Source organism: Protopterus annectens, chromosome 10.part0, assembly GCF_019279795.1.
Source record: "Protopterus annectens isolate FY-2018-M chromosome 10.part0, PAN1.0, whole genome shotgun sequence".
Lineage (NCBI taxonomy): Eukaryota > Metazoa > Chordata > Ceratodontiformes > Protopteridae > Protopterus > Protopterus annectens.
In genome coordinates, this window is record NC_056744.1 from 794,030,825 (window position 1) to 794,042,963 (window position 12,139).

A 12,139-nucleotide genomic window follows, 5' to 3' on the forward strand; every position below is an offset into this window, starting at 1 on the left:
TCTTTGTCCCTTCAGAAACAGTGTAGAAGCATCTTTTACGGTTACCCAGGCCTTTATAGAAAATGTTTCATTGTTCGGGCCAGATGCCTGTTCACAGGGGCCTGCAGTGGGTGTCTGCTCTTTGTGTTTTTGGTCTGCAATGGCTCTCCCAGATGGATATTCTTACTATTCTACTGCAAGATGTACCTAAATGGCCCAGCTGTTCTACTTTTTACAGAGCAGATGGAGAGCCAACAAATGAGTGATTCCCCTCCCACCAAAAATTCAGATTCCAAATTTGGTGAGGTGTATGTGATATATATATATATATATATATATATATATGTGTGTATGTATATGTGTATATATATATATATATATATATATATATATATGTGTGTATATATATATATATATATATATATATATATATATATGTATGTATATATATATATGTATGTATATATATATATATATATATACATATATATATATATATACATATATATATATATATATATATGTATGTATATATATATATATATATATATATATATATATATGTATGTTGTGTCTTTCGGCTTTTCCCGGTTAGGGGTTGCCACAGTGGAACTCTGATCCGCTAATGATTGGCAGTAGATTTTTGTGTGTCGAGTTGCCGGCCCTGACGCACAACCTTCAACGAAGGTAAGCCCATTCACGCATGTCTCCACACAGAAGATGCTCTAGCTGAGAATCGAACAGGGCAACGTCTTAGTGTGAGGCGACAACGCTACCGCAGCACCACCACCGCAGTATACATATATATATATATGGGAAGGAGCTAATCTCATTCCCTCTGGGGGATAACTGCTGATGTCCTTCAAGAATGCAACTGCAGTCCTGACATATGGGTTGTCCTGCCTCAGGCAGCCCTTCGGTCGGTCGGATTCCAAAGTCCGGGTCTGGCGTCGGCCGATGTCGCCTACTCCCCGACGTCAGAGCGGCTGGGGTATAAAGGCATCCGCCGACGCCATCTTCTTCAGTCTTTCTTGCCGCGCGGTGCCCGAAGCAGAAGCAGTTCGCAAGTGCCGGTCGGTCAGCTCCTGTGTTTTCAGTTACCGAAGTCATCAAAAAGCTAAGTACCCGTTGAAGAACATTTTTCTTGCCTCAGCCGATGTCAGAAAAAATTGAAAAGGTTAATAATTGTTTGTCTTGTGGTAAACAAATACCTCATAAGGACTTCCACTCTTACTGCCTTCCCTGCCTGGGCCCAGACCACGACGTCTCGGCCTGTGCTGCCTGTGCTTGCTTTAATAAGCACACACTCAGGCGCCGGGCAGAATTTGCCGAAGACTTTTTTGGCGAAAATTACGCTTATATCATGCCGTCGGAACAACCGACAGCACATATTTCCAAAAAACGTAAGGACTGGGACCGACATCCTCGGCCCGCGTCGTCCACCGATACCACTCCAAAGCCTACCGCGAGTGCATTGGCCTCTTCGGAGGCGGTAATTCAACCGCTCCAGGCCGATGACACCACTTTACCGTGTACTTCGGTCCCGGAGGTTACCCCGGTGCCGGTTGTGGATTTTCCTCCCGAAACCGAAGCTCTAGAATTACCCGACACCATTCCAGTGGATAAAGTTACTCCTGCACGTGGGGCAGCTAGGCCTCTGGTCTCCATGTCCATCAAGGCCTACACACGTGCAAAGGCTGCCAGCCAGGCTAAGGCGCATCCTCCTAAAACTATTCCCCAGAGCCATTCTTCTGATAAACAGATCATGACCCTAGCTGCTGATCTAATCTCTCTAATCAGAGGTTCTCAGTCGCACCCAGACAGGGGTTCTCAGCCTCCTGCAGATAAAAGACCTAGGACAGAACAGCCAGATACCCTCTCTTCAGATGAAGCCTCTAGGGATTCTGAGCACTCAGATACCCAGGAAGAATCCTTCCAGGTCTACGAGGACTCTGATGCTGAGGAATCAATTCCTTCTGCCTCTCCTGCAGAGGATATTTCTTTCGGAGAAGTTCTCCACTCCATGAGAGAACATTTTTAGTGGCAGGGCCAGGAATTTTCTGACTCCAGGAAAAGGCTACGTACCTTCCTCAAGTTACCCCAGCACAGACCTTTAGCTGTTCCTCCAGTGTTGGATGTCTTGGATGATGTATACTCAGACTCCAGTGCTTCCCCTGATTCTCTCCCTCCTGCTCCTGTCAAGCCAGACAGATATTACAGGGTTCCTGAAACTCACAAACATCTCTTTAAGGCCCACTCTGTGGATCTAGAAACTATTTCTCAGGGGCCCAAAGGAGTGGCTACTTCCTTGTCCAAAAACCCTTTGCCCGCAGACAGGGAGTCAGGGTCCCTGGAGAGATGGGGCAAAAAAGTTTATACCTCTTCCACCCTTGCCATGAGGTCACTTAACTGTCTTTTTCATATGTTTCAGTACCAGGATTACTTAATGGATGATTTGCAGAAAAAGCTAGCCTCTTCTGAGCCTATAGATAGAAAGACATTGCAGGATTTGGTTCATAACACTCAGCAGGTTAGCAATCATTTTCTTCAGTGTGGTTATGATGCATTGGAAGCTTCATGTAGGTCAGCTATGACAGGGGCCGTTATACGTAGACATGCTTGGCTGAAAGAACAGCCACTGCCAGACCATGTTAAAGTAAAGCTCCTAGATGCACCTCTGGAAAAACAGAAGCTTTTGGTGCTACTGCACAGGATGTGTTGAAGTCTATTGAGGAAAAGGCTAAATCAGTACAGACAGTCAAGGATTTCCTCCAGGTTCAGCCACCTAGATTCAGCAGGAATTGGCCTTCAAAGAATTGGTCCTTTCCGGACACTGACAAGTTTCAAAGGGGAAAAAGCAGGCGTGCTTGAGGTAGAGGGCAATACCGAGGCTCTTACAGGGGCCGCCAATGGCAACCTCCAAATCAGAGAAGTGGTGCAGGGAGTTCAGCTGCACCACAGGGACAATCACAATGACTTGACTTTCACCCCGCCCCACCACAGGGACAATCACAATGACTTGACTTTCACCCCACCCACCAAGGCTCAAAGAGAAGCACCTTTAGGCGGAAAACTATCCTTATTCTCAAAGAACTGGCACATTTTAACCAAGGACAAATGGATTCTGGACATAGTAGACCAAGGTTACAGGTTCCACTTCCATACCTTACCAACCAGACAAGGCATGCCAAACCTGCCACAAAATCAAAGGGCAGAGGCACTCATACAGGTTTCAAAGTTGTTACAAATAAAAGCAATAGAAAAGGTTCCTCCTGAGGAACAAGGCCAGGGATTCTATTCAAGACTGTTCCTTGTTCCAAGAAAAGAAAAGCAATGGAGACCTATACTGGATTTGTCCGCTCTAAACACTTTTCTCATTGTGCCAAAATTCAAAATGCTGACTTTACAGCAACTCCTTCCCATGCTGGGCAAGGGGTCTTGGCTGGTTACTCTGGACCTCAAGGAGGCATACCTGCATGTCCCAATCAGACACAGTTGCAGAAGATACCTCAGATTTCTTGCAGAATCAGAGCATTATCAATTCTCAGCATTGCTGTTTGGCTTATCTACTGCGCCCAGAGTAGTCACGAAATGCCTGGCATCAGTAGTTGCACATTGCAGACTCCAGGGAATTCAAATATACCCTTACCTGGACGACTGCCTTATACAAGCAGACAGCAAACTAACCTTGATAAGACACTTGGATTATGTAATTCAATTACTACAGGCTTTGGGATACACAGTCAACATCCAAAAATCAAGACTATTGCCATCCCAACAGATTATTTTTCTAGGAGCTAAATTGGACACACAATCACAAATGGCTTTCCTCACAGAGGAGAAACAAGAACATTTACCAGATTACTTCAAAAGCCTAGCAAAGCTCACCCAGCTGACCGCAAGGAAAATCCTGCAGGCCATGGGGTTCATGGCATCTTGCATTCTTCTGGTACCTCTGGCAAGACTACACATGAAAAAGCTACAATGGTACCTAAAAAGCTTATGGTCTCAACACAGCCAAAATCTAGAAGACGTAATGCCACTCATTCCATGCCTGCAAAGGGAATTTTTGTGGTGGGCTCAAGCAAGTCATTTAAACAAGGGCATGTCTTTCAACAAACCTCTAGCAAGTCAAACCATTACAACAGATGCCTCAGATCATGGATGGGGGGGCGCACATGGAGGGCAGATGCATTCAAGGGCAATGGACTCCCAGGGAAATGCATCTACACATAAATCAGAAAGAGATGTTGGCAGTGATACATGCAATTGAGGCCTTCGGGAATTTCCTTCAACAAGGTCATCTGCTAATAAGGACAGACAACACCACTGTCATGTGGTATATAAACAAGCAGGGAGGCACTCACTCTTACCCCCTCTGCAGACTAACAATGACTCTTTGGGAAAAGTCCCTGAAGCTGAACATCCACTTGCAATCCCAGTTTGTTCCAGGCAAGGACAATGTTCTGGCGGACCGGCTGAGCATAAATTTCTTGGATCTGCACGAATGGATGCTGCATCCACACATTTTCTCACAAATAACAAGTGCATGGGGAAAGCCGGACATAGATCTCTTTGCTTCTCACCTCAGTCATCACCTGGAGAAGTTCTGTTCAAGGACGCACCATCCTCTAGCCTGGAGAACGGATGCCCTCTCCTTCAGCTGGAATTCCCTAACAATTTATGCATTCCCTCCTCTACCATTACTGACCAAGGTATTACTGAAGATCAAAGCAGAACAACCGAAAGGAATTTTGATAGCTCCAGACTGGCCAAGGCAGCACTGGTATCCATTGCTACTGAGCATAACTCACACCAAACCGTGGGCCCTTGCCTCAATGGCCTCTGCTTCTAACACAGCACAATTACAGGACTGTTCATCAAAACCTGCAAACATTGCAGCTGACAGCTTGGAGGGTTCCATGATTTTCACCCATACCTCTCTTTCCGAACAAATGCAAGAAATCTTGCTGGAAGCACGCAGACCTTCCACCAGAAAAACCTATTCAGCCAAATGGAAGAGATTCATCATCTGGAATGCCAACAAGGGTCAAGATGCATCAGTAATGAGCATACCACAGATATTAGATTACTTGGCAGAAATGTTTCATAGTGGCCTCTCATATTCTTCCATAAAAATTCACGCTTCAGCAATCTCAGCAAAATACAACTGTGACCCACCTGTGTTTTCACATCCCTTGCTAAGACAATTTCTAAGAGGGATAAAGAATATCAAACCTCTCAGAAAACCACCAGTACCTGCATGGGACCTCAATTTTGTCTTGGAAAAATTAACTCTTCCTCCTTTTGAACCAGCAGCATCTTCAGAAATGCAATTTCTCTCCTGGAAAACGGTTTTCCTGTTGGCAGTTACCTCAGCAAGAAGAGTCTCTGAGATACAGGCCCTCATGGCAGTACCTCCCTTTCTCATTTTTCATCAGGACAGAGTTTCTCTAAGAACCAATCCTTCATTCATGCCAAAAGTGATATCCAGGGTGTCTCTAAATCAAGCAATTCACCTGCCTACATTCTTTTCCAACCCTCAAAATAAGGGGGAAAAGCTGCTGCACACTTTGGACATACACAGACAATTACGCTACTACTTGGACAGAACAAAGACCACCAGAAAGTCTGACCAGCTGTTTGTAGCTTATGCTGCTGGAGTGCAAGGAAAGGCAATCTCCAAACAAACAATTTCAAAATGGATTGGACACTGCATCAGATTCTGTTACTCTTTCCATGGAAAAGGTGTGCCAGCCAATATTAGGCCACACTCCACCAGAGCTATAGCCACATCCACAACCTTTCTAAGAGGAGTGGCTACAAAGGACATTCTAGAGGCTGCTACATGGAGCTCCGTGCATACATTTACCAAACACTACAACCTGCCTTTATACTCCAGATCCCGAGCAGGCTTTGCTTCGGCAGTCCTGCAGGGCATTTTAGCTACACCATCCCTATCTTAGATCCAACCACCCCCAGCTTGGCTATGGTATTCAACCCATATGTCAGGACTGCAGTTGCATTCTTGAAGGACATAGTACAGTCTTGTACCTACCATAAATGTAGATGTCCGATAGATATGCAACTGCAGTCAGGTTTTCCCTCCCTCCTACCCCTCTGCAATTTTCCTTTTGGGTCCATTCCCCCTTTCCTCTATTAGCTGGGGATATCTGTTATGGTGTATCTGTTTATTACTGTTGTGCATGTCTGGAATTTTTTATCCATTCACCAAATTTAGCCTTCTCTGGAGGGCACCTGGCATCTGGGGCAAGAAACACTGAAGAAGATGGCGTCGGCGGATGCCTTTATACCCCAGCCGCTCTGACGTCGGGGAGTAGGTGACATCGGCCGACGCCGGACCCGGACTCTGGAATCCGGCCGACCGAAGGGCTGCCTGAGGCAGGGCAACCCATATGTCAGGACTGCAGTTGCATATCTATCGGACATCTACATTTATGGTAGGTACAAAACTGTACTTTTTGGCAAATGCTGAGTCTAGCCTTATGAAGGGAACACTTTAAGGGGATATCCAAGGAAAATCTCCAAGACACCAAAATGTTACCCACGTCTGCTTGTAATAGACAGGCCAGGATGAGCTGCATTCTCTCAATATTCCAAGCATTTAAGGATGTGCCTTGAATTGAGCTCCTACCCAGTTTTTACTAAACACCTGGACAGTTTTATTAGGTTCAGTAATCATATATCCACAACCCCTTATTTCCCCCATTTTTTGCACATGGGGTTGGGGTGTTACTTTAACAGTGACAGTCATCTAGAGCCAAGGCTAGCCTTTCCGGGGTAGTTCTTCTGTGCCATACACTTGCACACACAGTCACACCTATGGCCAGTTTAGAGTGTCCAGTCCGCCTACTGCATGCCTTTGGAATGTAGGAATAAACTGGAGCACCTGGAGGAAACCCATGAGAACACAGGCAGAACATGCAGGCTCCACAGAGAAGGCACCTCAGCTGAGAATAAAACTGGGGAGCCTCTTGCTGCGAGACAACAACACTATCCACTGTGCCACTGGTGGAGGACCCTGCACAGGTATTCCTAGGTACATCTGGGGTGACTAAGTTAGCTTCATGACTGTGCACATTCTTCAGTGAGAGAAGAGGGTGTTAGATTAGCTTCATGACTGTGCACATTCTTCAGTGAGAGAAGAGGGTGTTAGATTAGTTCTGCATGAAAGTAAAAAAGTACAAGTCATTCACTGTTGCTGTTATTGCCACATGTATTGCTAGATGCATGTGGTAATATAATAGAGCTCTTCTCAGACAAACTGACGACATAGTAAGATCCCCTAGTGTGGTCTTAAAATTTCACAGACTGTCTCAGACTACTTTAATGGTGGGAATATGTGCAGTTTCTATGTGGATTTGATGCTAGTAATTTGTGTTTATGGGGGGGGATTGGCCACACCTGAACGTAGGCATATATGGCTGAGAATTCAACCCTTCCACTGAGTATTAATCAATCCTGCACATTATGGGCAAAAAGTTACTCTTTGGATTTTTAATCTGACAGGAACTACGTAGAACAAACATTGCCTCACTAAACCATGATTATTCTGTAGAGTACAGTCAAGTGTGGAGCAATTTAAACAGCAGTGGATTTTGAAGAAGAGATAGAGACTGAAACAGGCAGCAAGGTAGACTAAAGAGAAGGAAGCAGTCAGTACTGGCTGTGCAATTCTCCCCTCCCCAGTGCCCTGTCCTTCACAAACCCCAGCCCATGTTATGGAATGGAGGCTTTCGTATTGTAATACAATTTTCTGACAAATGGATAAGGCAGATAATAGCAGCAGGTGACAAAATAGGATTCATAACCCTCATTCTTTAGAAATGTCCTTCATCTCACCAGACTAAACAAAGGTAGCACAACCACTTTGGCATGTATATGGCTATGTGAAGCCATAGAAACAGATAACAGCCTCTCTCAATATCTCTTGGCCTCTTTTCCAAGCATTGTAATGTGTGCATTACTTCTGTAGTCCTGGCTGAATATAATTGTAGCTGTTTGAGCATGCTCACTGTTGCAGTAAAACTTCCCTCCCTCTGCCCCTTTTCCTTCTCTTGTTAGGGAAAATTGGGGTTCGGTGGATAACCAGTTACCTATCCCTTTTCCCTCTCCATTCAATACTCTTACAAGGCGCCCCCTTCCTCAGTATGACCTAGAATTTGGAGGTGTAACTTTGGGGGATCTTGTGACTGGATTGCTGTACCTGGGGCATATATCACCAAGCTGGGTTTTGCTCTGGTCTCCGTTCACATCCTTGAAGGCTGACAGGGCAAGACAGAACTAAAGTTAAGGTCAGAAGCTCCTCTTACAGCATATATGCACTGATGTTCAGGTGGGAGGTATACTACAGTCCTAGAAGGGCAATGGTGGAACTCTCTCTAACAGTGAACTTAGTTAAACAACTACAGTTATAGTAGGTTTCTAAGACAGTTGCACTTTACTGCAGCCTCAGTATATGAAAGAGAAAAGTACAAAAGCCTCAATCCATACAGTCCTGCTGTTTGTATACTAACACCGAGATTACTCTGGTAAGAAATCCCTGAGATAGTGCAGTCTAGATCTTTTAATACAAACGAGCAGTCTCTTATTAACTTGCCAGTCACTAATGGCTTACAGTTAAATGTGGCACCCCAATTTCCCTGTTCAAAAATGAGATACTTGTTTTTGGTAGGGGGAGGAGTTTAGCTCTTCTTTGGGAATAGCCGAAAGGGAAACCCTCTTAATATCGCTAATTTCCAAGAGTAAGGAAATGTACTGCTACTGTGATTCTTTTGTTGGAACATCTGTTATCTTACATAAATGTCCTTAGTGTTGTCCTCAAGTCCATTCAGCTCCTTGCTTTCTTTGCAGGGTGAAACACCAGGTGAGAAGCAGTCCTTTACAATCTGGTTGTCCAGTAGCAGATATGGTGTTACCTGAAGTGGGTGTTTAGGTTTAACATAGTGGACCTGCTCTTCTTAGCCTTTATTATAGGGCAGGGATGGCTGACCGTTACCATGGAGACACTTTCCAGTTAGATGGCCACCTGCATTATCTTTTGCCTATAGCTGGCTAACTGCTTGCTGGTGAATGCTGTAATCATGGAAGACCACAACCAACATGCAGTATAAAAAAAAATAACTACAACATGCATAGAATGGTCAGCAGCAACCAGCAGTGAATTCACTCAATGACCCAGCACTGTTGCAGTCCAAAAACCCTGCCACCAAATATGGTGCAACAAAAACTTTATTTAAACCGAACCAGCAAGTGGGGGAAAAGACAACAGATTTAAAAGGTGTACTGGTTTTTAGAGTACTGCTTCTTCCTCAGTACCAAAGTTGCCTGTTTTTCCACTTGCTGGTTTGGTTTAAATAGTTTTTTCTGCAACTTACTTGTGGCTGAGTTTTTGTACTGCAACAGTGCTGGATCATTGTGTGTATAGTGTTGTAGTCAAACCTAGCATTATAGTCTCAGTCTTGAGTCTGGGAGTTGGGTCCCCTTTAAAAAGTCAGCACTGCAGGATTTAGGCCTTTGAGCTCTGTCTCATGTAGTGCCCCATATCCTTCCATCCTGATGATTTTACTGTTTCAGATTCAGCCCATGGAAGCGCCCATCAAGGAGTGACCTGATTGTTACTGTATTAGTTGATCTGTAAAGAAAACTCTCCTTGATGGATTAGATATACCTTATCTCCCTCTCTCATCCCCATTTTTGGGCATCTCCTTCAACAAGCCTGCAATGCCAGAGTTCCTTGTAAATTTCACAAGTGTATGCCTACATAGTACTTGGCAGCAGTGTGAGTGCAAACCTTCATTACTGTTTCTTAATTTGTAGAGTGGAGCTCACTAGGAGGAGAAGAAGGGAATGAGAGTAATTATGTATGCAGTATTTGATCTTCGTGTGCTTCAAAATTGTCTCCCGTATGTTTGCAGATGTGGAAGTTTTTAGAAATGTTGTTACCCCTAGGATTGGTGGAAAGGAATTTATAAACTAAGGACTCATTAAGGGGAGAAGGTCCTCTTTCAAGATCAGTTGACATGATAAGAATGCACCTGGATAGCTAAACCAATTTAGAATCTTTAGTACCGGGAGTATTTAAATTGTTTCAGAGTCTTGTATAACCAAGATAATATTTCTAGTGAGACTAGCTGTACCCTCAGTGTTAAAACATAAAAAAAAGAAACCTGACAAATGGAAACTTCCTTTTCTCGTCTGGATAATTGATCATAACGCATCACTAACAGATTAATTGCTACCTCCTCTCCACCACACTGTGATGCTTTATGCTGATTGCTTTTAGCAAAGTGCTTCACTCTCTTAAGTAGAAAGCCTTGCTGGGCATGTTGTTTAAAGTCATGTTTCCTTTCTTACTTTTAAAGCAGTTCAGTTAACAAAGCACTCTGGATTCAGGACTGACATATTCTAGCAGTGTACAGCATCACATCAGATGTATAAAGTTCTTTATTTGAGAGCAGATTACATTCCTTCATTTCTACTGCATTACTGCTGAGCTGATCTCCAGATAGACAGGGGGACCACTTGGTGAACTGTATAAAAATGTTTCATTGTTGTAATGTTATTGTTTATTCCATCTGCAAAGTTGTTTCTTATCACTGAAGTTCACATCTGCATTTAGTGGGTCTAGCATATTGGTACAGTTTAGTTTTAAGGAGTTTGTTTTCCAATAGTTTTGAAAAGTATCATTGTCCAAACAGGCATTTTTATGATATTTCTGTAAAATGCCCAATAAAATAAGTTATACATTTTTGCAAGTCACAATTCTATGTACTTTTGTGTTGGAAAAGTATTGAAACCCTTTACAGCACTGTCATAACAAAAAAAAGGATATATAATAAGAATGTTCTTGCCACCCAAACCAGATACTTATTCTTTGACATGTTTGTTTTAAGGCTTACCTCATTTTTCATCTGGGATTTTCCGTTGTTGGGGGAGAGATACTTTCATTGCACTTAGAGGACTTCTCCTTCTCACTGGACGGTTCTTGGATGCCAGGTAGGGAAACACTTGAACTACAGTAATGTACTATTTGTTTACTTCACAGTTATAAAGAATGCATTATGTTATAAAAACAGTGAAATTGAGAGTCAGGGCATATTTTGCTGCTTATTCATGTGTTTGATATATATATCTGTGTGCCTATATGTATATATAGATACATATGTGTAGATATATATGTAAATATATATATATATAGAACTGAGGCTTCAACTCCTGCCAGGTGATGTCAAAGTGCAGCACCACAGTGCCAGGTGATGTCAAAGTGTAGCTCCACAGTGCACACCTTGACAAGGATCTGCTCTGTGGGGGCCCTACGTGTGAGGTCTTCAAGAAAATGGAGGAAAATAATTAAGGTTATGGTAGATGTCAAACAGCTTTTTCACCTTCACATGCCACTCTCTGATAGAAATTACCATCCCAAACCTAGAAGCTTTCACTGTAAGCAGAGGAAAAACAGGCCAAGCAAGGGTCAAAAAGGCCCCTTTAAAAAAGAGGTGAAAGAGGAACAGCAAAGGGAAACTTGTGAGATCCAGGGCCCAAATCTCTAACAGGGAGCAGCCATGACTATGTCTTCCCCTCCCTCTCAACCCTCCCAGTCTAACACCGCCAGTCCGCTCCCCCCCTTACCCCATAGTAAAAGGGCAGTCTGTCTCCATCTTTCAGTCGAGGAATGTCTCAGCAAGGACTTGAGGCTTGTACAAATTCAGAGAGGGAAACAAGTTGCAATGACAAAACTCTACTCACTTAGCAAGGATTCATTATGTCCCAGCCTGGCAGACCAGATAAAGATTATCAAACCCATTGTCAAAAGAGAGTCCTAGTCTGTTCCCCAGCATAGCAAGTAAAAGGATTTATCTCAAGGTTATTTCTTCCGGAGAGAAGGCATTGGAAAACTCTATGTTCTTCGTGTTTCACTGTTGCAGTCATTACATGTGGGTTATCTGCTTGCAGGTAGCCTTCAGTCGGCCTGATTAACAAAGTCTTGGCTCCTGTGTCAGTTGCTGTCCCTTCTTCCATGACGTCAATTCGTCAGGGGTATAAAACATGCATCCGACGCCATTACATCAGTCTTTCTTGCCATGCAGTGCCCGAAGCAGAAGTAGTTCACAAGTGCTGGTCGTCGGACTCCTGAAAT

At 43.7% G+C, this 12,139-nt stretch overlaps 1 protein-coding gene across 4 annotated transcripts in view; it reads left to right on the forward strand.

Annotated features, from left to right (window-relative positions):
- AGL (amylo-alpha-1, 6-glucosidase, 4-alpha-glucanotransferase) overlaps positions 1-12,139 on the forward strand; it is a 1,248,201-nt gene that overhangs the window by 818,650 nt on the left and 417,412 nt on the right. For all 4 annotated transcript variants that reach the window (XM_044085615.1, XM_044085617.1, XM_044085614.1 and 1 more), the window contains exon 25: positions 10,896-10,998. In XM_044085615.1, coding sequence (XP_043941550.1) covers positions 10,896-10,998 — 103 coding nt within the window. The remainder of the gene's footprint in view (positions 1-10,895; positions 10,999-12,139) is intronic.